Source organism: Oxyura jamaicensis, chromosome 10, assembly GCF_011077185.1.
Source record: "Oxyura jamaicensis isolate SHBP4307 breed ruddy duck chromosome 10, BPBGC_Ojam_1.0, whole genome shotgun sequence".
Taxonomy (NCBI): domain Eukaryota; kingdom Metazoa; phylum Chordata; class Aves; order Anseriformes; family Anatidae; genus Oxyura; species Oxyura jamaicensis.
The window spans coordinates 349664-377606 of NC_048902.1; the positions used below are offsets into that span (position 1 = coordinate 349664).

At 36.9% G+C, this 27943-nt stretch overlaps 1 protein-coding gene across 3 annotated transcripts; it reads left to right on the forward strand.

Moving 5' to 3' along the window:
• On the forward strand, positions 1-27644 carry SECISBP2L (SECIS binding protein 2 like). Of its 3 annotated transcripts, none has more exons than XM_035335317.1 (18): positions 1-284; positions 9725-9903; positions 10497-10821; positions 11340-11475; positions 11912-12141; positions 12228-12252; positions 13016-13149; positions 13391-13522; positions 13921-14004; positions 14966-15133; positions 15287-15428; positions 17022-17191; positions 18428-18560; positions 19507-19669; positions 20366-20586; positions 21251-21405; positions 21897-22116; positions 23073-27644. In XM_035335317.1, exons 1-18 carry the CDS (start codon positions 225-227, stop codon positions 23744-23746), a joined length of 3351 nt encoding a protein of 1116 aa, XP_035191208.1. In that variant the 5' UTR covers positions 1-224; the 3' UTR covers positions 23747-27644. The 3 variants fall into 3 exon arrangements, with proteins under 3 accessions (XP_035191208.1, XP_035191209.1, XP_035191210.1); XM_035335318.1 differs by having other exon boundaries at positions 13034-13149; XM_035335319.1 differs by having other exon boundaries at positions 1-242.
• The last annotated feature ends 299 nt before the right edge of the window (positions 27645-27943 follow it).

A 27943-nucleotide genomic window follows, 5' to 3' on the forward strand; every position in this document is an offset into this window, starting at 1 on the left:
TTTCCCTTCTCCTCCCCTCCGGTGCCCGCCCCCAGCCGTGGCGCAGCCGGGCCCGGTTCCCGTGAGAGCCGCGAGCGGGGCCAGCGCCGCCCTGGGCGTGTGCGGGAGCGCGGCGTAGCCCGCTGAGGCGGCGGCCGGGGGGGGGAAGAAGAGAGCGCCATGGAGGAGGCAGCTCCGAGCCTCCGCCGCCCTCGGTAGAGCCGCCGCCCAGCCCCGCCGCAGCCATGGACAAAGCCGACAAGGTGCGGGCCGGGTGGCGCAGAGGGGAGCCGGCGGCCACCGCGGTGAGGGGGGGCGGCGGCCCCCTGTCCCTTCTGTCCTCTCATGTCGCCCCGGCCCCCCGCGGAGGGGCAGGGCGCGGCTTGGCGGTGCGGGGGGGGAGGAGGCGTGCGGGGCCTGACGAGGCCCGGGGGGGGGGGGTGGGGGGGACTGGGAGGTGTTTGGGGTGGCTGCCCCCGACTCCTCGGCTGCAGGAGCGGTTTAAGCCGGGGCTATAGAAGGCTCCGAGTGGGAGTCCGGCTGGAGGCTGGACGCTGGCTCCTGTGAAAGCCTTGGGGGGCTGTGCGGCTGTCCATGTGTTCCTATAGGGCTGAAGTGCTCTGTTACGGGGCTTGGGGCTGGTCCTGTTTTCTTACAGGGCCGAGGGACTCTGTTACGGGATTCTTCCACTCCCCTCCCTGTTTATACTGACAGACTTCATGTTCGTGGAGTGATCATGGTCGGTGGGATGTGACTTAAAGCTCACAGGTCACTCACTGGAAGAGTCCTGTGTGGGTTTCTTGAGAACTTGGCATCGTGTGAGACCTGTCACCTGTTAGAGTACTGTAAACACAAGGGTTTGGGTGAAGTTTTCAGGGTTAGGCCACTGCTGATAGGTCTTAGCCAGTCAGCTGAGCAGGGAGATTTGGGTATAGGTCACTAATTCTAGAAACCACTATTTTTTTTTCTGTAATAGTTAACTTTCTGTTCTCCAAGTAATCAGCCTACATTATTCTTAGCACCCTTCAAATTATAGGTATGAAGAAGCTTTAGGTGGGACTTAAGAGCTCATGTGATTTGTTTACATCTGTGCAATAAAATCTTTCATGCTCAGGAGGCAGTTCTAAAAGGTGGATCTGAAGTGAGTGTTGCTCTACATAACAACATGACTTTATTTTTAAGCTTCTGATTAAGGAATACGTTTTCAAAGCTCATATGTTGAATTCAGATATTCCTTCCTTGTAGCTTGAGTTTTTGTTATGTCCAGCGGTTCTCATAGGAGGGTCAATCAATAAAATAGCACAAGCTCCTGTGGATGGTAACAATGCACTCTGTAAAGATACATTGCTTTTTATTTTGTACATACGTCTAAAGAAGTTAGTGAACAGTGCACTTTACTACCTTATGGCTCACACTATTTCATTTAGAGAAACTGATCTCACTAAAAATTTACATTAGCTTACTGAATTTGCCTGTTTTGTTCTTCACTTTAAAATCTTGGATCTTTATCCTGTCCATCTGTAACTAGGACTGTGGCACCCTTCTGAAATATTTATTCCTTGTTGCTTGAACTTTTCATTACCAGAGGCTCACGCTCATGCCACTATCAAACCAGTCCCGTTTTTTGTTGGAAATAGCTCAGGAAATCTGAGAATCGCTGAGTTACTTGCAACGTAATGTTTTTAATCTGTCCATATAATTATCTTAACTGTAATATTTCAACTCAGAGTTGCAGTTAAGCTCTCTGAAGGCAGGAACAGTCTTCTTGCTTATTCTGTTTGCAGCAAATCTCGTCCTGTTGGTTCTTCATCTGCTAGTAAGGCTTCTAGTCAGACAAATTAATAGCTGATGAGTTTCTAAAATTATTAAATTACCATGTTGCTTTGTCTTCTCATTATGCAGTAACATCTTGATTAGGAGATTCCTAAATGCTTTGCGTTTGAACCTTTTGTGCAGTGAGATCAAATGTAATCTCCTTTATCTGTGCAAGTTCTTGGTAAGGTTGCATCAGTTCTGGGTGCTGTTCCACGTTTTCTTTGATTTGGTCTGCTTTGGGCACATGTATTGCATGACATCTGATAAATGAATCTTCAAGCAAGTAGATGTATGGTAACAGTTCTTAATTCTCTTCTTCCCTTTTCCCCAGATTACTCAGTCAGCCACAATAGGGTAACTGTTCCTGCAGATAGGAGTAACTAATGTGGAACTAGAACAAGAGCAAGTAGAATATTGTGCTGTGTTAAAGTATGGTATTTCAAGGGTAGAGAGGGGGATTGCAAATGCTTTTGGTGGAGGATGTATTTGAACAGAGTTTTGTCATGCACCAAGAACATCTGGACACCCATATGAGAAAAAGGTGTCACTTGCACATCGGTCTTCAGGTTTATGTTACCTGAATTCTGGTATGACTTTGCTTGTTATGGTATTCCCAGTGATCTTTTTTGGCCGATAACAAAGAGGAAAACATAATAAAGCTGTTTGTAATGTATTCTCCTATAAAATATTTATTTTTGAACTGAAACTGCTTCCATTGAGAAGCATAAGGCTTTCAGTGGTTGTGAAGCATTGGCTTTCTCTACAAAAGAGAAGATTCAGCATGTGACCTTTGTCACTCTTTCTGTTGATGCTGATTGTGGTAGAAACCTAAAGGGAATCAATTTCCCCTCTGAAGGGCACTGCTGTGTTTTGATTTTTGACAAGTGTTAGACACTTGTCTATCCCTATGATTAAGATATTTGATTCTGTTAGTGCAGTTGAGAAATTAGGTGAAGTTGTGAAATTGATGACCTGTGTTTTGTATTACTGTTGCTTAAATACTGCCTGTTCTGGTTTCCTCTACTCTTCTTGACCATTCAACAGTTGGCTTGATAAAACGCTTGCTGTAGATCTAGATTAGTGTTTTGTGCTCTTTATCCTATTGAATTTCCTTCCATGTTTCTTGCATGGCAGAATTTTAAACTGTCAGCAGACTGAAAAAGGTCAGTTTCTCTGGGTTCTGTGTTTTGCATCGTACTTTCTCTTGAACCCTCCAAGTGCAGAAGAACTTGAGTTTTGTTTACGGTTTATATTTTATTATAGAATGTGTTCTTCAGTCCATCTAAAATGTTATTGGTATGACATGTGAAGGTCTTCTAAGCCTGCTGATCACAGATTTTATTTATCATTGACTAGTTCATGATGAGGAAGCAGACATAAGTGATTGTTTTGTACTAACACCTTTAGTATATAGACTACAAAGCAGTTATACTTTAGAAGTTTACATGCCTTGTTAAGTGCTATAAACTAGGTAAGTGAAGAGGATCCTGTCCATAGCTTTTTATCTTTTGGACAAGCTTTGTAACTGTAAATACTGCAGATATATATATATATATTCTGGTCTTGAAAGTTAAAAAAGCCAGCCAACTTGTCATGTTGTGCCACTTGTTTATGTTCAGCATATGCAGAAAAAATTCAGTACTTTAAAAACTTCAATATTAAATTATTTGCTTCTGAGTAGGGTTTCCTTTTTGCAAAAGGCAAAAGAATTATGTACGGGAGCTAAGGGAAAGGCTGACTTCCTAGCGTGTTTGCTGTAAATGTTGAATTGGAATTATTATGTTTAATCTAAATAGGGTAGGCTTAAATTTTGTGCTTTGTTAAATGGCCTGCTGCTAGTGTTTCCAGTTGGACCGCATATTTACCATTCCTGAAGTATCTGCCACTTAGAAGCAACTAATTATAGAAACAATGACCTCCATGTTTGTAAAGTTTATCTTAAACAGACGAAATGTGACCTGTCTTCCTACTAAAATGACTATTGCATTTTGAAATCCAAAATTCAGAATCAGGATTTTTTTAAAGAAAAAGATACTTGAGCTATGATTGTGTATCATATTTGTGATGAGACTTCTTGTTTCCAGACTTCCAGGCAGCAAAGCAGCTGATTTCACTATAGTCCTCTGAAATGCGGCATCTGTGCCTATTTTCTCTCCCTGTAAATGGTGAGATAGATACCCGAGTGTTCTCTTCTAAGACAGCAAGCTGACAGAGATCCCTTTTAATGGAAAGTGCTGAATGGCATTAAGCTACAATGAACAAAAACTTTTCTAAGATTAAACATACAGTACTACAACTATAGGACAAAGTTTACCAGTCTGTTCCTGCTTGTGTCATCTTCTGTCTTTGCAGCTGTTGATGACTACAGTAGCTTTTATATAGGAAACAAAGGATCTCTTCAATATTTATGCTGTCTTGAAAGAGTTTTAATTGTTGGACTGAAATATGTAATGAGATACTGCAAAACATTTCACAAATTGAAACAAGGTATCTACAAAAGCAACTTGTGTATAAATCTTGGTTTCATTTGAAGGGGTCTGCTTGCATTAATGGACAACTGATTGAAAATCTGGTGTTTCATCATGGCTTAAATTTATATTTAGGATTGAGTTTGGTTATTGGATGGTCAATTTCAATAAAGCTTTGTTCAGCTTTATGATGTGAAGGGATGAATAAACATGAAAAAGTTACACACCAGAATAAAATTAGACTTGGTCTTGCAGTGTTTGCCTTTAGATTGCCCAGTCAAAAACATACTTTTTTGTTATATTAACTATTTAGGGCCTGACCCTGTGTCTACTGATGTCAGCAGCAAAATGCTGATTTTTATTGTGTGCAGGGTGATGTAAATGTCTATATTGTGAGAGCAATCATAGCATAAATTACTATTGCAAGTGTTCTGTTGTTTTTACCAGAAGCGTAGGTGCCTTCCTCCAGTTCTCTGGCATTTGGTCTAGCTCTGTCTTCTCAATTCCTTTTGTTTGCATATGTTTATAAATCAGCTACGTGATCAATCAGTCCTGCTGTGTTGTGTTCATCTGCACTTGTCACTCCTGTCATACCGTGTGGTTGTAGTCTTTGAGGAGTTGCTTTAGTACATATCTGCATGCTCTGATTTGTGCACTGCATTTTGTTTCAGGAGCAAATAGTCACTTAATAAAGAGATCTCATCTTCTCTTGTAGAGTTTACTGAAGTTGTAGTTGGTTATGTTTTCTACCGAGTCTCATATGTCAACATGGTATTTAAAAATAAACCAAAAAGCAATGATGAACTGTTTTACTTGGCACTGTTATTTCAGTATCTAGTGAAAGAAGAACAGGAGTTGACTATGTAAACAAAATAGGAAGGCTCTGTCTGAGATATTTTTGCTTGTCCAGTACAATGAGAAGTTAGCAACATCCTTAACTTTTAACTGATTGTTTATTTTTAATTTTTGTTTCACTCTCTTTTTACACTATTAAGGAGAATATAATTTTAGTTGTTCTGCAACATATTAGGAACCAGGCGACCTAAAATGCCTCTTATTAAAAGTTATTTTGCTCTCTGTCTTTACCAGTCCTTCCTCCTAGCCAAGAATATCACAGACCCAAAAAATCTTGCTTAGATAATTTTGGGTCAGTTACCTAACTTTGCTATTTTGTTTCCTTTGCCTATCAATTGAAACCACCAGCCCTCTGTGAAATGTACTGAAATGTCTGGATAATAACATTGGAGAGTTAATTCTACTTTTATCTTGGTTTGGTTAGCAGTCTGACCTGCCTCACTATGTCTGTTTCCACTTTCTGCTTTAGGTTTAATGAACTTTAGTATTCTCTTCTGTAGATGTATGCAGTGTAAAAAGGAATTTCTGTAGTATTTTACCAGTCCCTCTGAAATACTTAAGGAAATAATACGTTGAAGTTAAGTGTATTACTATCTAAGCAAAGTTAAGTTGTCTTTGTTTTCTACCCTGAAGTGAAATTAGAGCTTTGTTGTCTGACGAGATGTATCAATCATTCAGAGGATTGCATGTATTATGCTTGCAGAATGGTTTTTGAAACACCTGCATTAACCTTAAGTTTTCAGTTGCTCTTTTGGTGAGTTAGCATGCAAAGTGTGTACAGAACAGAATGTAAAACTTAAAAAATAAAGTAAGATTTACCCCGAATTCTTTTTGCTGAAGCAAACATCTTGGAAATATTTAAAAGCTAAAATGAAAAAAGTCTACCCATACAGATTAGGTTGCTAAAGAAAGCAGTGTTTATGCTATAATACATGTAAAAGACTTCTGAAGTGTTGCTTTGATTATTTTTAAAAACAGACACTGTCAAAGTTCTGCAGGCAAAAAAAGGCATTGATTTTCAAATGCACTCATACCTGTTTATGATTACAGGATATTTTCTATCTTTATCTTACTACTATAAATAAGCTAAATATATGACGAGTTGTACAGCAAACGGTAATTAAATATATCAGGCAATTGCTCTGTCACAGCCCGTAGTTAATCATTAGCTGCATAAAAGGCAGGGCAACAGGAAAAGAACGATTGACGTTGTCCTTCTACTTTGGGTATCTCTGAGTTGTATGAAACTACCAAAATTAAGCACAATAATTTTAATGAAATTTTGCTAAATTTATGAATTTACAAAATATCTGACTATTTTTTTTACTTAAAGAAAAAAAATTAGAGAATCCTGTTTTTAATAGAAAGATTTAACAAGATCCAATACATTTTATCCAAAATACCTGGAGGGAAAACCAAGGTCACTTTTCTTGATTTTGCAAAAGCAGTTTGGATGACACATTATCTTGAAAATGTTACTACTAAAATAATCAAAGATTGTACATTCTCAGCATTGTTTAAAATCCCTTAAAAAGGGGGCGGGGGGGGAGGGAGGAGAAAAAGGAAGAAAAAAATTACCTTAACAGGCAGGGGTTATCTTTGCCAAATGGCAAGAAATACTTTTGCTGTGGCAGCCTTGCTGATGCGAGTCATTCAGCTCCTTCTTTGATCAGTTATCATGTTTTGTTTTTTTTTTTAAAAAAAAAAAAAGTGAAAAAATATTCCTTCATAAGAGTAATAATGATGATATAATACAATAGCACAAATTATTGTGATAAGACAGTTCTGCAAGTGAATCACCATTAAGAAATGTGTGTGTGTTTGTATTTCCACATCAGTCTTCCAAAGTAACATAGGGAAAGAGCAGACAGACTAGAAAGCCCTTCAAAATAGCGAATCTTGTACCACCTGAAGCACAAATATAAAATATTTTGACTGTTTTCCTAGTCAGTTCTTGAGTGGTTTATAATTAGCATCTTGGCTAAAGTTGGGTTGGGTACTGCTGGAAGCTGGTGACAAGCAGATTAGGAATAGTTTTTTGAAGGTGCTTCATAAGAATGCTGTATTTGTAAAGAGCTCATCCCCGTTACTCTGAGTCTTCTGTGGGTGAGACAGCCTTAGTGTGGTGCTCTAACATGTTTGCCATCTGGGTTTGTAGGCCAGCCCACAACTGAATCAATTCTTCTGCAAGTAATTCTGTCTGGAAGTCTTTCGGTGTCATGGACAAAATCTCTTGCTTTTTGGAGAGGGAATTGAGCATAGGTATTTGCTTACAATGTGATTGCTGTATGAAAGCATTTGATAATTTAAAAAAAAAAAAAAAAAAAAAAAAAAAAGCTTTTGTTGCTGTGGTGGTGCGTTGGAGCAGATGCCTTGGAATTTGGCAGGTGGGTACGTGAGTCACCGGGGAGCTCTGTGGTATGCCTGAGGTCAGAGAGCAGCGCACTGCTGCGCCCTGGAACTAGCCAGTGGCTCTTTGAGGAAGTGAGATGATGTTTACAGGGAATAGCTAATGGTAAAATTTGAGCCAATACAACAGAAAATCTCATGGAAGGATTATGAATTAGCAACTTTGACAATGGAAGGATAAAATTAAAAACAGACAGGTGATTTTTTTATTAAAAGATTTACACTTGGAGTAATAGTTTGGTTCCACTTGTGCAAGTCATTAGAATAGCTCTTAGAGACTCTTTGCAATTAGTTTGAGTGTCGTGTATGGAGTTTAACAGAATGAATTAGTGAGCAAAATTTTTGGCTTTACTTTCAAGATTGGCAGGGAATACTGCCTATAGAATGCCAATTTCTATGTTATAAAAACATTGCATTGATCATTGGTAGTTATGATGACTTAATAGTGAGTATATTTCTTAGGAGCTTTTACAGACTCAACTATGTTTTTTTTCTCTCTTAAGAGTATGTGAGAATGAAGTAATTAAGTAATTGTTGTTTTTTAACTCATTTATTTGGTGGATTACAGTGTAACTCATGCTCTTAGTCATTTAGTTGATGATTATGATTCTGCCTTTCGCTGGTTAATTAAACTTCATTGTATTTAAGTGTATCGGACTAACTAAATGAAGAACTAGTATTTTGCACAAGTGGGTCTTGACCTCACTGTTCCTCAAATAAATTTAACTTCTAGTTTAAGCTAGGATTTTTTCTTGTTCAGTCTATTACATTAAATGTGCCTATTCATCAAGAAAAAAGTAATTTCCTCCTGACTTGGGATAACTGTATTTTCTAAACATTTTTGGACTTTCCCCTTCCAACTTCTACCCACTTCCCCACCCTGTGCTGATAAAGAAAGACATGATCTGCTCACATGCTTTGTTTCCAAAAATAAATGGAGGGAGGGTATAATAAGCATTTAGTTTCAGATTCTGGACAGTAAGGCTGAAATGTTTCTGTAGGGTCTGGGGACTTGACACAGAGCAAAGATGTGGACTGAGAGGCACATGGTAGACATGACTACTTGTCATGACGTTTTCAGAACTCACATTATTTAACTTTTTGCTCGTGCAGACGTTGTAGAGGTAGTGGCAAAGATGTACAACTGTCCACTGCACAGCAAACCTTCAAGCTTCTCTTTTTGTAAAATACGAGCAAATCTTCCTACAGGTTATACATTGCCTTTGGAGTTGTTTCCTGGATAAATGGAAGGAAACATTTCTGGACTCGTTGCTTGTTTTAGAAAGAATCTACTTAGAAATTAATGTGGGGCAAGCATATTGAAGCTGAAATGTTAGAACAAAAAGATCTTTTTTGGTTAATTGTAACATATATCAGAGCATGGAATTTCAGGGTACTTTGGATCTGCGTTTGTCTCAGACTAAGGCTTCTTTGGCTGGCTGAACGGAGTGTTGTTCATTACTGAAGCATAAATCTAGCGAGTCTGTTAAAACAGAGATGAAAACTGTGGGTAAAAAGCCATAAACTGTTGAGGCTGCCTTTGGGGCTGGGGGTGATCTTTGCGTTTGAAAGCACAATTTAAAACTTTCTAAGCAGTCTTTAATTCCCTCTTTGTGGCAAAAAATAATCATTCTTGACACTTTAAAGTACACTCAACTTGTGCAGATGGTGTATCACAGAAGAAAACCCCACACATGTTCCATCTATTTTAGCCGTAAACTTATGGTGGCTGAAAAACCTGTTCTATAATTGCCTAGAAACATGGTCAGTTTTGTAGTGCAGACCAGGCATTACTACATCTTCCATATGTTGATTTCAATTATGCAAGCCTACACAACCGTGCTCCACCTACAGTGCTAAGTCTGTTTCTTTCTGTGTTGAGACTAGTACTTCCTCTGCAAGATCTGAACTTCAGCCCCTTTTTAAATTAGTTGGTGTTTGTACAGCACTATGTAAAGTTTAACATAAACGCTAGGTGTTGGTGATCTGTGTTACAGCCTGTGTTGACTGGAAGGATCCAACAAATGCTTACCAACTGTTTTCCATGTCTCAGTTTACTGCAGAAGGCTTGTAGCCTTGTTGTCCTTTTACCTGCTGTTTGTGATGGTTGCCATACAACTTCATGAATCTACATTTTCCAAATAGTTTATACTTTTCTGTACTTAATGAAGTCATTGTTTCTTTTTCTATTTCTTAAGAATGTCAAGCTGTCAGCTGAAGTAGAACCATTTATTCCTCAAAAGAAGGGTCCAGAAACACTAATGATCCCAATGGCGCTTCCTAACGACGGCGGAGGAATTAATGGTGTGGAACCAACTCCTATCCCCAGCTATCTGATAACGTGCTATCCATTTGTACAGGAAAATCAATCCAATAGGTAATACATGATTGTGGTCTTCATGGAAGATAATCTCTCTTGAAATGAGTTTGAAAGTTTGAGTTTGTAAATGCCTGTCTTCATGTGTGCTTGTTGAGGCCTGCGTTTCAAAGGAATCTTGAACAAGGGTGAGTTGGCAACTTCTTGGTCTACCCAAGTACTTGGCCCTGAGTAAGCTGACGAACTTCACTGTTACATCTCTCTGCTAGCTTACCTTGTTTAAACTTATGTCTCTAAAGTTATATATGCTTTCTGAGATGTCAAAACAATTAAATTTGTAGTAGGTCCAAAGTACTTGTCAAGGGAAATGCCTATGTTTAATTTCTAAATTCAATATTAGAAATTAAGTTTACACGGATGCCAAGATAAGCAAAACTATTTCTTTATTTTGCTCTCGAATGTAGTTTGAGCTGGTGAACATCATTTAATTGGAATTTCTAAGAAGACTTAGTAGATTTAAGTTCAGTTACTATAAGGTAATAGCCTATGAACTGTTTTTTTAAGGGCGTGGTGTTTGCATGTTCTGAATTTTCTCGAAGGAAAAACTTAATGAGCAATCTTTTTTCTTTCCTTTTGATTTTTTTTTTTTCCAGACAGTTTCCATTATATAACAGTGACATCAGATGGCAGCAACCCAACCCAAATCCTGCAGGACCATACCTTGCTTATCCTATATTATCTGCGCAACCACCTGTTTCTACAGAATACACATACTATCAGTTGATGCCAGCACCATGTGCTCAGGTCATGGGTTTCTATCATCCTTTCCCTACTCCCTATTCTGCACCCTTTCAAACAGCAAATGCTGTAAATGCAGTCACTACAGAATGCACTGAGCGTCCCAACCCATCGGGCCAGGTCTTTCCATTATCCAGTCAGCGGAGCAGAAGCAGTAACAGGGGACCTGTTATACAAAAAGTAAGCATGATGCTCTCCCTTTGTTAACAGGATAAGTAGAACTGTAGAAAGAAAGTGTCTTTGCATGGAAGCATGCCTCTCACTTGAGCAAGAACAGGTATGGCCTTTATAAATGGAAGGAAAGGTGGGCAGAGAAGGTGTTACTTAGAGACATTTAACTCTGTATACAGAGACAATTTTGTGGTTAAAATATGTGGTGAACTTATAAAATCTGTAAGTGTAATATGGGAAATTCCCTCTGCCTCTCTGCTAGTTTGGTCTAAGTTTAGAATTACTTCCTTAGAGAATAAAATATCCTCAGACTTTGTTTACTGTAATGAGGTGGAAGCATCAAAAAAGAGTTTGTGCATAAAATGTTTTTACAAGTACTTTATGAATATTTCCCTTAATCTCTTGTCTTCAGATATGTGGCTTCTGTAAAGAGCATTAGAACTTTCAATTTGTTTCTTTAGTTTGATTATAACTATGAAGTCAAATCATATGGCTTATGAGTATCTATGGCTAATCTTTTAAAACAGCAACAGCAGTTACAGACGCACATGAGAAATAAACGTCCCCCAGTGAAAAATGTAGCCACTCAAAAGGAGACTAGTTCATCAGGTCCTGAGAGCAGATCAAAGATTGTTTTGTTGGTTGATGCATCACAGCAAACAGGTAATTTCTTGTTATTTTCTGGGTGTACAAGATAACTAGAACTATATTTCACTTGCTGTCTTCCCTAAAAGAAAGTGGACCTGTTTCAGAGGTAGCTTCTGAGAGTGATTTTTGCAGATCAGTAAGATAATGAAGAAAAGATGCAGGTGTTTGCAGAGACCTATTTAATGTGTTAGATTATAATGTTGCAATGATGTGCTGCTTCTCCAGAGATCTTGCCATTGTCAAAAACGAACTCTTCCCTTGTTGAGGGAGTTGTCTAGATCCAACTAATAATCATCTTTAAAAGAAATAAAAAATCAGTGCCATCGTTAATTTTATTAAAGGGAAATGGTCATGCGCAAAGACACTGGCTTGTTTCTTTTGTTTTTTATCATGTATGTTTTTTCATGTTTTATAATTACTTATGCAGGAATTGTTAACTTTTGTCTTGCAGACTTTCCTTCAGATATAGCTAATAAGTCACTTTCTGAGAGCACCTCTACCATGCTTTGGAAATCAAAAGGCAGGCGCAGAAGAGCTTCTCACCCTGCTGCAGAGTCATCTAGTGAACAAGGTGCAAGTGAAGCAGACATTGACAGCGATAGTGGATATTGTAGTCCTAAGCATGGCAATAACCAGGCTGCAGCCATGACTTCAAGGAATACAGATTCTTGTGCAGTGAATGTATGTAAACATAACTGAATAATTTAGCTATATTTGTATCCTGCAGACTAGAAAAGAAAACATCTAAAATGTTTTTTCCTTTTCAGGTTGTAGAACCATCAGTAAATACAAGTAAGTATTTTCCTAGTGAGCTATATCATATTTTACTGGGCTACTTCTGTATTTCTGCTTGGCATTTTGCTAGGAACAGTTGATCTGCTTCCAGGATGCTGTTGTAATTGATCAAATACTTCTGAAGATTTTTCTTTACTGTGACTTCTACCACCCCACCAATGCCTCCAAGCTGCTGGTTGAATAAAGTATCTAAGTAGCTACTGCTAATGATTTATCAACTGTGTCTTCAAATGAGGGAAAAAAAAAGCTAAATTTTCCAATGGAAACATTCAGACAAAGCTGTGTTTGTATTGTATTTTATCTTCTTTCCTTACTCTATTGGACTGCGGTTGATATAAGGATGGTAACTGCATTACTCTACACTTGGAGCTTAAGAACCCTGTTACCTATTTAAGAAGTGCTCAAGTGCTTTTTTAAGTTCTAGAAGTACTGTAACACAAAAAAAATGTGATTACACTGATAGGAGTTGATAATGCTAGTGACTATTATTTATGGCTGGACTGAAATGGATAGGGATGCAAATCTGGTATTTCCTTTGTCCGACTGCTTCCTAGTGATCAGTTTTTAGCAATTTGAATATCTGTCATGGGACTCTTCCATAAAGGTGACTCATTATTTCTGTAGCTATTAACAGAAGTTAATATTATAAGAGGAGAATTAGAACCTCTCAGAGAACTATGTTTGTATCAAACTTGAGTTTCTAGCTCTGATGGTATGCATGTCACTGATGCATTTTGTCATACTGATTCATTTGTCATAGCTGACGCTTCCCTTTCAGCTGGTGTAAGTTGGACTAATGTAAATTCCCAGGCAACTCAAAAAAAACCTTGGGCTGAAAAAACTCAGACGTTTTCTAGAGGTGGAAGACAAGCTGAGCAAAGAAATAGTTCACAGGTATGTTGTTAATGGTTCTAAACTTAAGTACTTTGTTTCATGTAACACATGAAAATAAGGAATTTGAAATGGAGTAGGTATTATCTGTTGAATAGTTTTTGCATTAAAAAAAGAAACTGCTTATTAAATCTAATTACATACAAACTGTTCCTTCTTAGTTTCTAATTAATGGACATGTGTACACACACACCTTGAAAAATCAAAATTGCAGAACACTGACCATATTCGTTATTTTTTTTAGTCTGGTTTCAGATGTAGAGGCCACAGCACATCTTCAGAAAGAAAGCAGAATTTGCAAAAACGACATGAAAAGCCTCTGACTCCAAGTCAGTCAAGTAGAACAGAACAGAGTCCTGAACCTCTGTATTTTGAGGTAGTGCTGTACGAAAACTGTTTATGCATTAGTGAAATAATTGTGAAATAAATGATTTTATGAACAGGGAGAAGGTGAAAAACTTTTGTTTTCCTGCAAATAAAAAATACTGTTCTCTAATATTTTTTACGTTCTTAATATAGCTGAATTTCTTTAATTTAAAGTGTTAGTAAATTATTTTTTTCTTTTTTGAAACAGGTTATGCAGATACAGAAATACTATTTTAACTTTTTTTCCGTCACTTCCTGTTTGTGTCACTATTAACTCTTAATTAAGCTCTTCTAGTTTGTGGAACTTTAGGATTAAATCCATTCTTGTACTTCCAGCTATTTTAGTTGATGCTTTTCATGTGACTTCTGGTTCCGTGCTCTTCATTCTTAATTTTTTCTACTGTTTAGGATGAGGATGAATTCCCAGAGCTAAATAGTGACAATGGTAGCAGCAAAAGTAGTAACATCCAACAAAAGATTTCACCCAAAGTAGTAAGTAACTCTTCTGTTTTGCAAAATATTTTTAAATTAAGGGAAGTTATTTTGAGGTAACATAAATTTGTATTTTTTTTATGAAGCCATATTACAATGTTTATGATGTGAAAATTATGAAGTTCTTAGGGTATTTGCATTACTGGTTTTAGATGTTAAAGAAATGCCAATTAAGTGGTGCAGAGAAACCATCTTAAAAAGACTGCTGTTGGCTTCTAATGAGTCTGTTAATGGGAGAGACTGTAAGAGATATAAACACTTCTTCATTTCACTAATAGTTTCTTATGAATTTTGTGCTTTTTGAGGTTGCATGCTGAATTTTAGATGAACAGTAGATACAGATGGATTTCTGATATTAAAACTGATTTGGAGGTTTATCTGTCTGTCTTTGTGCTAGTACCTAGATCACATCCTTGTTATTCTTTCTGACTCAAAAGGACTTGCATTCAGATGGAAGCTTTGATGCAGAATTGTTAAATCTGCAACTGCATAGTTATAGTTTCAATTCTCCAAAATAACTACAGTTTGCCTAATTTATTCTGAAAGGACAATAAGATAAACATATCTGCATCTAGACTGACATGAAGATGCTCTTTTATGTGATTTACTTAAATGTTTTGTTGCAGAATCGCACATGTAAGCTATTTAATCTATTGGGCTGATCTCCAAGAAAATCAAGTCCTACATGAAATCATCTGGGGGGAAAAAAAATCCCTTATTTAGCAATCAGTCTGGAAAACCCTCTGAAGATGTAATTGGAGATAAATAATGTTTTTCTTACAAAAATGAAATACACGGAACTTGTTCTATGACTTTACTGGGTCATCTAGTTGTGTTTAATTATTGGGTTATCATACTGCTGAGCAAAGCAATGGTTCGTTTAGCTTCATCAGCGTCACACTTCCTATGGTCTCAAGAGAAGGGTCTTTAATGGTGTCTTTTGCGCTGTTTAAAATCCTAGTTGGATGACTTACCAGAGAATTCTCCAATCAATATAGTCCAAACTCCAATTCCCATTACAACTTCCGTGCCAAAGCGTGCAAAAAGTCAGAAGAAGAAGGCTTTGGCGGCAGCACTTGCAACAGCTCAAGAGTATTCAGAGATAAGCATGGAACAGAAAAAACTTCAGGTGTGTCCCTACCCCACCCCCCAGAGATTGGTAAAGAGGAATATCCTACAGCAGCTACTCCTTTCTATTCTGTAAAAGCAAGAATCTCTTTCAAAGACTGTTCTGCAGGAGCTATTTCGCTGTATTTATCAGTATGTGATGTTCATCTTATAGGAGGCTTTATCAAAAGCAGCTGGAAAGAAGAGTAAGACCCCTGTTCAGTTAGATTTGGGGGACATGTTAGCAGCTCTTGAAAAGCAGCAGCAAGCAATGAAAGCTCGTCAGATCACCAACACCAGGCCTCTTTCATACACAGGTACTTCTCATCTTGATTATCACAAAATGTATTTTGTGACAATATGTGTGAAATATTGTTCTGAGCATCTTAAGCATGCTTTTTCCTGACAATTCTTATTTTGGAATATAAACATAACAAGCACCTGGGAAGATCTACTTGATGCATTCACTTCTCCAAAAATTCACCTGTGCTTACTTCCTTTGAGCTGCAGTATATAATAGTGAAGGTCCATATTAGAACTGAAGATAAACACTTAGTAAAATACAGTATTTGTCTTAAGAGTGATTCAGTGTTAAAGTGAATGTGTGAAAATAAGTGTATTAAGTTTATTACAGAATATTACCTAATTCTCCTTGAAAGCAGCTTAGAAAAGATACCTGTGACTATGATACAGAGGGATACCTCTCCAGGATATTCTTCAAACCTCTACTGATTGTAGTTCAGTGCCTCCTGACCCAAGGTTTTCTCAAACCAAATTTTCTTCTGAATCTATCCAATCTATGACATTCTTTTACTGTCCATAAAGCCCAACAGCAGTGAGTTCTGACCTTACTACTTGCTATGTGGAGAAGCTCTTCCTTTTACTTTTTGGGTGGGAGTTTGGGGTTTTTGCACTTTACTCATTTCTGTTAGCCTTCATAATCTTCGTATGACAAAGAGATTGAGCAATCATTCTCTTGTTCTCCTTCTCTACAATCCTTAGAGATGTCTTCTCTTTTCTAGCGTGTAGAGTTCTAGTCTCTTTATTTCATGTGTGGAAGCTGGCCTTTCTGATCATCCTTATTGCCCTCTGTATCTGTGGTTCAACTGTATCTACTTGGAAATGCAGGAAGTCACATGTACACAAAATATTAAGTTATATCACAAATGTATGCACCAACTTAATTACACTTCTTGTTCCTTATTTCTTTATCAACACCTAATGCTAAATAACTTTTTTATGATTGCTGCTGAGTACAGAACTAACACTTCCATTGTTATCTATTATAACCCCCTGAATCTCATTCCTGAGCAGTAGTATGTAGCCTAGAGTCCATTGTTATGCACGTAGTTACCATGTTTACTTCATTTACCTGCTTTGAGTTTCAGCTGTGTTCAAACATTAATTAAAGTTGGCAAGGTTATATCAAACAAAGCTCAGCAAAGAACAGTTGGCATTTTCATTTGAGACTATTTATTTTATTCTGTTTCTCACAGAATATACTGAACTACATGCTGTACTCTCATCTGTTCTCTCCTTCAACTAACCAAGTCTTTGTCGGGGGGGGAGGGGGGAGGAGGGGGGAAGGATAAATACTTGTATTCTATCTTACTATTATGATCTTACTAATAATGTTACATGTAGTCATTTGAGAGATCCATTTTAAGTGTTGTAAAGTAATTATTTTCCTGGAATCTGTAGCTTCCTAAAGCATGAGGCTAAACTGAAGAAAGCTTTAAACCATCTGGAATTGACAATATCTGATGATGTAATTTTCCTGTCATTATGAACTGCTTTTTTTCCAAGGAAGGAAAATGCACTTTGAGAACTCATCAGTGGAAATTCTGAAAGTAGTGTTGAAATAAAGCTGACATGTCTTTTAGTGAAACTATTATCTTTCTTGTATTTAGTTGGCAGTGCTGCTCCCTTTCATACCAAAGAATCTGCCAGCAGAAAATCTTTAACAAAGGGACAGCCATCTATGGGTTGCCTTAATCCTTTAGATTCAACTGCTCCAAAAGTGAAAAGAGGAAAAGAAAGAGAGATTTCAAAACTGAAACGCCCAACTGCACTTAAAAAGGTAAATGTGTCAACTGTAGGTTGTTCTGATCTTCACTCATACTTCAAAAATAAAAAATTTCTTACCATATACTCATGGTCACTATTCCTTGAGGAAGGACTCATGAGCTTCTACCTCTAGTTCTTTATTATGCTAATGTCCTGTCCTTTGGATATAGACATGTAACATGCATAACTTTTCTACTTCTTTAACTAGTTGGGGGTATGCAAATTTATCTTAATAGGAGTTTTGAGGATATTTTAACTATAAGCACTAGAACATATGGAGAAGTTTGTGTAGTTCTTTCCATGTTGCTGAATCCTAGTTTGTAATGCAAAGTAGTTCTGCTAGATTTCTGTACTCTTTTTTTAGAAATGGTTGTATAAATTGAAGCAAGCATGTAGGTTTTGAGTGAATTTAGAACTGTTTGTATATGTATATATATATGTGCATATATTAAATAGGTATGTACACAGAGAACACAATGTGTTCTGAAATTAGAAAGTAAAACACAGAAAAGATAGCCCTAAAAAAAAAAGACAGTGGGGAAGCATTGAAGAAGTGGTAGCTACTGCTGCTCATGCACCACAGATCTTAATCAGGGTTTGCCTACCTGATGAGATGGGCAGTTGGAATCTGGTAAAGCTGTGTACATGCAAAGGTTGACTGAGGCTAAGTTGCCTTTTTTCTCTCATTGCTAACTCCCCCCCCCCCAACTTATCTGTGATTTACATGAGATAGAAATCCACAGCTTCTTGTGGGGAAAAATAACATCTCTCTTAAGGTCTTTATCTTATTGTTTATCATAGTAATGGCAGTACATCCACAGCTGCTTCTCTTTGCACTTTTTCAATGCAAAAGAAAGGATTCTATTTGTATTTCATATGCTGTCTTCATGAAGACAACTAATATTCTTGCATAAGAATCTTTTTACAAAAATGGAAATGAGGAATTCTTAATGAGTGAGTATTGTGCACCAGAAATGAACTGTAAAAGTGCTTAATATTTAGAACTGTTGGAAGTACTGTTTATGTGGAAGTATGGGAGTGTGGAATATACAGTCTGTAAAATGCTAGAATGAAGTACTGTTTGTGATCATTGAGGAAACATAGGTGACTTCAGCTTTCTTTATACCAGTATGACTAGGAAGGTTTGAAATTAGTTGATTATTTTGTGTTTTGTTTAATCAAATGGGCCTTTTTCTTTAAAGGTATCCTGTTTATTTTAAATGTTAATAGCTGCTGGGTTTGTTCCTAGATTATTTTGAAAGAAAGAGAAGAGAAGAAAGGCCGTTTGTCAGTAGACCACAGTCTTTTGGGATCTGATGAACAGACAGAGGTTCATATAAGTTTGACTACCGATCAGTCTCAGGAGTTGGCCTCTCAAGAAGGTCAGTCTCTCTCTTCCTTTCTCCACTCCACCCCAGTTTTACTAACCTACTTATTTTGTCTCTTTCATACAATACAATCTACTGGTGTTATCTTGCAATTTTTCTTAACATCATGAAATACTAGAAAATAGAATCCTTTTTTAAAATGGCTTGTCTGTCGGTCATTTGTGGAAGCCTCAGTGCAGTATGTGTTCTAGGTTGATAATTTCCATATAGTCTTTTAATAATTTTCTTTTGAGTGGTTACTTGAAACCTCTCAAAGTTGATAAATTTTGGCCATTTATCAAAATACTGTCTCTTTTTGGCCATGCCACGTTTGTCACAGTGTGCATTTATTTTTGCAAACTGAAACTTTACTAGAAGTTAAACTGTCAAAGGGGGTTTTCAGTTTGCTGAACACTTTGTCAATAAACTAGTGTCTGGATTGTCAGTTTGCAGCAGCAGCACTGAAAAACTGGGAAGTTCCAAAGAATTTTCCATGTTCTTGATTGAGGGAGGGAGGGAAGCAGGTTGTCTAACAAGTCTCCAGATGTCCTGATTCAGAATTTTTCTTCTGCTTGATCTTCCTGACTTCATCTGACTGAAGATAAGTGTGAAAATCTTAAATACTCTATGAATAAAGTAGTTAAACATCATACAGTAAAGAGTTCTTAAAAGAAGTTGCAGCATTTAGGTAGGTTTTCTATTATGTTGTATTCCTAAACTTGGCATTAGATGTTTGATTATGAATGCTCAAATATTGCTTGGTTACCTGACCCATGCAAAGCGTCTTCTATGTGCTTATTTTGCTTTCTGCCTTTCAATTACCCATCTAGAGAAGAATACTGTTTAGTATTTTTCAAAATGTAATTTGGCATAAGTGAGAGAGGCGCATAGCAATTGCGGTGCTCTTTCTTCTATGTGAAAATGTCCTTGCACTTTATAATGTTTCAAAACTGTCTTTCAGAAACTGGATTAAGTATGCCTAGTGATACTTCACTTTCACCAGCAAGTCAGAATTCTCCCTACTGTATGACCCCGGTGTCACAAGGCTCACCTGCTAGTTCTGGAATAGGTAGTCCAATGGCATCTTCTGCAATAACCAAAATTCACAGCAAGAGATTCAGAGAGTAAGAGTCTTGCATTATTAATTTAAATTCAAGTTCTGCACTTCAGTCCATCTCATTTTTTAAGCATGGATAGGTTTAATAGTTTTAGGAGCTGAATAAACATAAACTAGCCTTTCATCAATACAAGTTTGTGCAAGTATTTTCTTACTACTTATCGTCCTATAGATGGATGGCTACATATGTGTGCACACATGGGTGTGTATATATTGTGTATGTATATACACACTAGATTTTATTTATTTGCTGCAACAAATAAGCTGGTTTAAAGTATTTTGTAGAAGATTTTTGTTTAAAGGAGTACAATCTACTTTGTGGATGGGAAAGAGGAGGAATACTTAAGAATGCTGACAATACTGTAGTATTTACTCTTAGTATGTTAATTTTGTATTCTGTATTTTTAAGAGTATCAAATTAAGGAAAAGAACTGTTTTCTTTTGGTACTTACTGGAATATTTCTGTGCATTTCTTCATATTCCGTTTGACTTTGTAAGGTAACAGGTATTACTGGAAATGTCAAGATTTTTTTAAAACTTCACTTACACAGTCTGATTTCCTAGTCCCTTTTAACAACTTCAAATAGCTTTAATTCGATAAAACTTATGATAAAAAATAACATCTTTTTGGTTAAAGACAGGCTCAGTGGAAACAGTGAGTATGTGCTATGCTAATAATTCATGCTTTTTGAATTGACAACAGGTACTGTAACCAAGTTCTGAGTAAAGAAATAGATGAATGTGTGACTCTCTTATTGCAAGAGCTTGTCAGCTTTCAAGAACGGATTTATCAAAAGGATCCCATGAGAGCTAAAGCAAGGAGAAGACTTGTTATGGGACTGCGTGAGGTTACTAAACATATGAAGCTAAACAAGATCAAGTGTGTAATCATATCTCCCAACTGTGAAAAAATCCAGTCAAAAGGTATAATTGATAAAAAGCAAGTGATGCACTTAATTTCATTCTTTTTTTTTTTTTTTTTTGGTGCCACTGTGTAGCACTGAATAGCAAGGTTAACAGCATTTTTATGCAGGGTGTAACGCTTCATGGATCCATTGTACAATTGTCCATACTTCATTCTTTTCATCTTCCATTCTGGAAGAAACTGGTTCATGAGGAACAAATAGCTGAAGAATAATAGATGATATAATAGGTACTGTAGACTTTAGGTGTATTACAGACATAATGGAATAAAATTAAAGTCCTAAGTTCTGGATGCTCTTAAGGAGGATTTGTCATGAGGAAATATGTTAGTTAGCCAAACACATTTTTCCTCTACCAGAAATGCAGAGTGACTCTTCCTGAAATATCAAAAGAGTAAAGATCTATTCAGTGGAAGAACAAAAGAGTGGAAAAAAAAAAATCATGTGTTTGCAGAGAATACAGAACATTACTGAACTGAAGTGCCTTGATATATACTTATGTGCTATACTCATAATTTATAGTCTGTTATCCTGTGATACATAGTAGCTGGTGATTTGTGTGTATTGAGATTTTGCTGACTAATTACAATTAAAGTTGGGGTACAGAATGTCTCACCATATTATGGCTTTGACTAGATATCCATTAAAAATTTGCTGTCTTCAAGGTGGATTGGATGAAGCTCTGTATAATGTAATAGCCATGGCACGGGAACAGGAAATTCCTTTTGTCTTTGCTCTTGGACGTAAAGCTCTCGGCCGTTGTGTGAACAAGCTGGTTCCTGTTAGTGTAGTGGGTATCTTCAACTACTCGGGTGCTGAGGTGAGTAATTCAGTTAATGTATGGCTGGAGTCAAAGTATGTTCCTTGTAGTTAAGAATTATTTTGACATGGAGAGCAGCACGTCAAACTACTACCCATTTGATAGTGCTCCAGCCTTGATCCCTGATCTATTCTTTGAAATTCAGCATTTTTTATGGAACTGAGAGGCTTATGCATTGAAATGTTGGTCATGACATTTCTGTACCTTTCATAGACTTGAAAAGCTATCTGAAATTTTCTAGTAGGCTTAAAATTGTAAGGAAAACAGTGTTTTAAAGTAAGCACATTTTAGAGTTGCATATCTGCGGAGTAACATGTATTTACATGTAATACAGAGCAGAGTTAGTTTTTGGTTGAAGTAAAGGTATTTGGTATTAGTAGGCTTAAGATTCATTACATGGTATACCATTGATTAGAAGAAGTAATTTAAAGTGGAAATTATCAATAAGAACTACTGGTTATTTAAAACAAAATAAATGTCTTCATACTTAGGATCTATTTAATAAGCTGGTATCGCTGACTGAAGAGGCCCGAAAAGCATACAGAGATATGGTTGCTGCAATGGAACAGGAGCAGGCAGAAGAAGCTTTGAAGAATGTCAAGAAGGCGCCCCATCATATGGGTCATTCTCGTAATCCCTCTGCAGCAAGTGCTATCTCATTCTGTAGTGTTATTTCTGAACCCATATCTGAAGTGAATGAGAAAGAATATGGTAAGTGTTTATAAACTTAATTTTGTAATCAGAAGCTGGAGCTTTCCAAATGCTACTTACTGGAAAATGCAGCTAAAAATATAATACTTCTTCATTAGTCTTCCACAGCTTTTGTGAGTAATACAGAATTGGCTAGTTTTGTAAGTAGTTTTTCCTGAACTGTACAGAAAATCATAATTCGAAGTTCTAAACTTCGTGTTACAGTTAGCTTACTTGCATTAGTGGAGGTGGATTTTCCAGTTTTATTGAATTAACTCAGAAACGTATAGTAACGAGATTGTACCAAACACAGAATTGGTTGTGATTGAGGCTGAAAATGACAGGTTAGGAACTAAATTATTGAGATCTCTGAAGAGAGGACATGTAGCTTAAATTTTGAAACACGAGATAATGAATGTATGTATTGTGAACAATAGACAGATTTATTTAACAGGTTGCATAGGCGTAGTTGACGGGGAGAAAATGGAGAATGTTTATTTGAAGTCAGAAACTTCTTTTTTAGTATCCTTTTTAGTTTGCAAGAAACTGTCTGCGTTAATTCTGTTGTTGTGTCTTAAACTTACTTCACTTGAGTGTTTTCTGAGAAATCATTAAACAGATGACTTAACATTGTGGTAGTCTGTTTCTAATTTATACTTGAGCATAAAAGTCTTACCTCTTTGATTATACTCACTGTTATATTTAGTGCTTCCACAGTTTACATAGAAAGTTAAGTGCACAAACTTTCAACTTCATAATGTCTTAAAATCCTATTAACAAAACAGCTTTTCTTTTTCTCTCTCTCTCTTCCTCTTCTTCCCCCATTTTCTAGTTCAAATTGTTATAGCAAGTGTAGAACAGTATTAAAGTGATTACCTTCAACTGCTATTTAAACAATTTGGGGATGTTGAGGATAAATATTTTTATACAGAAAGAATTAATCTGTTTCCTACCTAAATTTCTTTTGAATCTTGTAGAAACAAACTGGAGAAGTATGGTAGAAACATCTGATGGGTTAGAAACCTCTGAAAACGAGAGAGAATCCTCATCCAAGGCTGCAGTGCCAGAAAAAGCTGGTAATGGTCAAACTGAAAAATCAACCCTTAATAAACAACCACCACTGGCTACATCCAGCACTACCTCAGCAATTAATCACAGAAAATCCATTCCGGGTGAGAAGGATGAGGTGAAACCAGATGACAATCTGGAATGGGCCTCGCAGCAGAGTACAGAGACAGGATCACTGGATGGCAGCTGCCAAGATATTTTGAATTCCTCCATGACCAGTACCACCAGCACTCTCGTGCCAGGAATGCTAGAAGAGGAGGATGAAGAAGATGAGGAAGATGATGAGGATTATGCCCATGAACCGATTTCTGTTGAGGTTCAGCTTAATAGCAGAATTGAATCCTGGGTTTCAGAGACCCAGAGAACTATGGAGACCCTTCAGCTTGGGAAGACCCTTAGTGGTGCCGAAGAAGACAATGCAGAACAAAGTGAGGAGGAAGAAATAGAGACTTCTGAACAGGTTGATCCAGTCATTGATGGTAAGGAATGGACAAATGACAAGCATGCAAGTAACACTCAACATAAGCCCACCATCTGCACTTCTTTGAATAAAGAACACACAGATTCCATCTACATGCCATAAAAATCAGCAGGAACTCAGGAACTTTTTAGAAATTGTATTAAAACTAACTGTTGTAAAAGTTGCAGCCATTATTTCATACGCTTCATCTCAACGTTTTGCACTGCTAAACATTTAATGTGTATTTAATTCACAATATTTTTGTAGCTGTCCATTACTTGGTTGATTTAAAAACTAGCTGAGCTTTTAATCAGTATCTATTTCCCAGAATAGAAACTGTGTGGAAAATCTGTCAATAAGTATTCATTCAATCTTTTGTAAAAGGAAACACTTTATAACTGACCAGTTTTAAGCAAAATTATTTTATGATGTGACTGTTCAGCTCGTTTTCAAAAAGATAACATACATTTTAAGACTGACAAGTTACCAGCACTTCACATTGGTGTTATGCCAGGCATGTCAGTGTATTTGGCTGTGATTATTCTGGTTCTGTTTAGAAATAGAAGTACGGTTTTGGTTATCTTCCTTAAAAAAAAAAAAAAAAAAAAAAAAGGCTGGAAAACCCTGTTTGCAGTCTTCATGAAGAGCAAATAGAGAAATCTGTATGTGGTTCTTACACTAAGATAGATGCAGCTTTTTAAAGCTGCTGATAGTTGAGATGGTTGCAGTTGTTACAATAAGCTATACCAACTTTTTATTCCAGAAAAAAACTTTAAACTACAGGGGTATAATGTACTTATTATTATTAGTCTGTTTACAAAGTGGAAAAATTACATAAAAGCAGGAAAAGAAAACAAATTCCCTATGCTATCCACAGTTGCTGCCTGCAAAACCACACTAAGTGAATCATTAACCATAATCCCTATCCAGGGCTTTAAGTAAACTGATGACTTCATTTTTCTCCTGTCACCTCAGGAATGCTAGTTTTTGCATATTATAATCTATAACATTGCAAAAAGGAAGAGTAACTATTTAACAGCAAGCACAAATGACACAGTGGCTCAATTTCTTGATAAGTTCATCTGCATGCTTTGGTCCTGGTCACCTTCTTGTTGAGTTTAGGATGGGTCTTAAAAATTTGTATTCAAAATGTGACCTCTTTTTGTCTGTTCGCAGTTGTAGCAGCCTTAGGAGTTGACCTCTAGAGTAGAAAAGGAAGTAGTTTGTCCAGGAAAAGGGGAAGTGCCCTGTAGTTTGGGGAGGTATTGCAGTGGTCCTGAGGTAAAAGGAATGTCCCCCACGCCCTGGAAATACACATGTTGCTACAGAATTGTTCCTTACTTTTATTCTGAGTATGAAGTAAAATCTGTTAACTGATGGTTAATTGATTTCAGATTGAAGATTGAGTGTATATTTAAACCTTGCATACAAGGAATCTGTTTTCCATCCTTGTCTTATATTGGTGAGAGATGTACTGAAACTGCCAGCAGCAGGAGCTTCTCTACAAGAGTAGCCAAAGAGTAACTCACACAAATACATTTTTATAGCAAACATGTTTGTTTTAATTCCACTTAATTTCTCTTGATCACTTGTATCAAAATACATTAAAATCCTTTGGGTTCACTGAAAGAAAAACACAAGAAATCGATAGCTTAGTTAGATATTTAGTCCACACTTATTAACATGGGACCAGCGCTTATAGTATTAGCAATGCTGGCATTTTAGGTTGCACTGGGAAAATAAGACTCCAGGTTTAGAAATAATCTAGCCCTGTTTTTTTTTGGATGCTAATGAGAATAATAGAAACCGTGTGTGTTATGTAAATAGTGTTTTGATAGATACAGGTGTAGCAAAGGCTATGTAGATAAGCAGTATAGAGAGCTGCTAGGACAACTGGCTGTCCTGTCACATTCTTAGTACCGTAATGTACTCTTCCTGGATATTAGAACAGGTGTTTTGTGGGAGAACAAAGACTAAGGATTGATGCCTCCTGAATGTTAAACCTTTTACTGTACATATGGCAGACTTCTACTGTCTGTGTGTTTGGAAAGAGTTTTTGCTTTAGGAAATGATAGGTGTTTGAATTGCTGACAAGCAAAATTGCCCTTGGATGTGTAAGCATGTCTCAACGTTCACTGAGATCAGTGTATACACTGAGGGCAAAACTTTACCAGAACATTAAAAAAAATAATGTTTGTAACTTTTCCATTTGCTTTTTGAGTGCCAGTGATTCAAATAACTTTTGATCTTGAAGTATTAGCATCAGATGCATCCTTTTGTATGTCTTTTCTGAACTTGGACTGTCATTTTAAGGTTTTTTGACATTTATATTAAAAAAAAAAAAAACTTGTAATATTCAGCCCATTACTTAACTGCAGTTTTGCTACAGGTTTAATAGAGTTCTTGAAGATGATACAGCAATTCTAATGTCTCTGTTTGCCAGCAAATGAGGAACTAGTCTCTTTTTAAAAAAATGTGGCAGATCACCCTTAGAGGAGCAAACTGAAAATTAGTTAAGGAAACTGTTTTTAGTGCTTCCGTTTTTGATAAGCTGGGAATGAGCAATAACTGTGAGAATGAAATTGCAATTCCCTTGAGAGTGATCCGTTTGCATCGAAATTTAGGGAAGTTCCATACCACTTAAAGCACTTGAGAAGAGTATCTCACTGTGGTAATTTTGAATTTTATTATCACCAGAATTAAAAAAAAAAAAAAAAAAAAAAAAAAAAGGCATACAAATGTTTTACAATACCATGTTTTTTTTTAGCTGAATTTCTATTTCGGTATAAAAGTATGCAGTTTATTATACAGGTTGTTATGGTTCCCAAGAAAAGATGTTTCTGTAGTTATAGGTGTATAGATATTTTTGTTGTGCAAATGATTATTCAGAAGATGAATCTACTTTTCTTAAGACATTCTTTATAGAAATGATTTCACCATTTAATTTATCTGGTAAAATCAAAAATAATGTATCTGTGGTAGGGGTAGGGATCTTTAAAGCTGATAGAGGTGTCTATGTATACAACCTATTTATATAAATACTTTAAGTATCTCTGTAAAAATAATAAAACATGGATTGCAAATATGTAAAAGGGAAGAATTCTGAAGAACTTTTGTCCTTAGTTGGACCAAGTAAAAATGACCTAAGGTTAAGGACCTGATCCTGCTAACACACGCTTGACAGCATTACTTCCACTGGCCAAGGTCAGTGGCCTATTTATCTGCCTCAGTTGTGTGCAGGTATTTGTAAGATTGGAGCTAAACAGTGACTGAGGATGTTGACCTGTGTTTTAAAAATTCATTATAGAAAATGTTCGATGATGCACTTGTTGGTATTCTTATGGTAAAGATAAGAGGTGTCTTTATGCTCATAGGGGTGGGTGGGAGCTTACACAGTGTGATTCTGTCCAGTTCTTTAACAGAAGCTTAAATTTTAATAACGTTACTTTAAATACATATGTAGAAGGTATTACTGTTTGGAAAGCTGCTGTTTGCTGAAACTGTCATTAAGTATTTTCTGTGAAGTTGTGCCAACTAATGAGTTCAATGTTAGCCATTTAAAAAGTAGACATGGAGACTTGTTTCTTTCTATGGCTTGCTTCTGCTGTTTTTTGTTTCACAAACAACATGGGTTTCTGACCCACCCTGCTTCACATAAGGAAATGTAAGAGTGTCTAACCTAAAACTTCCACTCCAGTGAATGGTAACACTGAAAGTAGAAGCTCAGTTGGCACAGCCCACCTTCTAAATGTTCATCAATAGTTCATGTATTTTACTTTTAAATAGATTCTAATTAGGAAAGCCGTTTAATCTTTAATGTCTTAAAATTTATGGTAATACTTAGGTTAAAGCAGTAGAAAAACTATTACGAAATACAATATGAAGGGTTTTGTTCCATTTCCTTTTTTGCTGTATGAAGGATAATTGTTCTGTCTACCGGACTTTTTGGAGTAATAACAGCTTTTTTGCACTATGTAAATACTAGTGGGGGCCAACTAATAAAAATGATTGTAGAAATGTATGGCGTTATTAGTGATGTTTGTTCCTCGCTGCTGTATCCTGAGTTCGGGTTGCCAAAGATGGCCCGGGCAGGACAGGGGATGGCAGAGTGTTACTTGCAAGGCCGTGCTGGGTCAGGGCAGTGCCTTGTGCCCTGGTCTCACACCGTGAGCTTGGGGCCTGGGCAGTCGCCTTGATGGAGCAGTTACTGGCAGAGGGGCTGGGAATCAGCTGGGGATTCAGTTCCCAGTTATCACTCATGCACCACCCTGTACCATAACCATAAAACCATGAGAGAGAGAAAAATGCTACCATTCCACA

Excerpts from the sequence above, each read along its gene's own strand:
- SECISBP2L (XM_035335317.1), top strand. The coding sequence starts at position 225 with ATGGACAAAGCCGACAAGGTGCGGGCCGGGTGGCGCAGAGGGGAGCCG. Across the intron at positions 15,429-17,021 it reads CAGGCCTCTTTCATACACAG|TTGGCAGTGCTGCTCCCTTT; the intron begins GTACTTCTCATC and ends TCTTGTATTTAG. Across the intron at positions 20,587-21,250 it reads TGAAAAAATCCAGTCAAAAG|GTGGATTGGATGAAGCTCTG; the intron begins GTATAATTGATA and ends GCTGTCTTCAAG.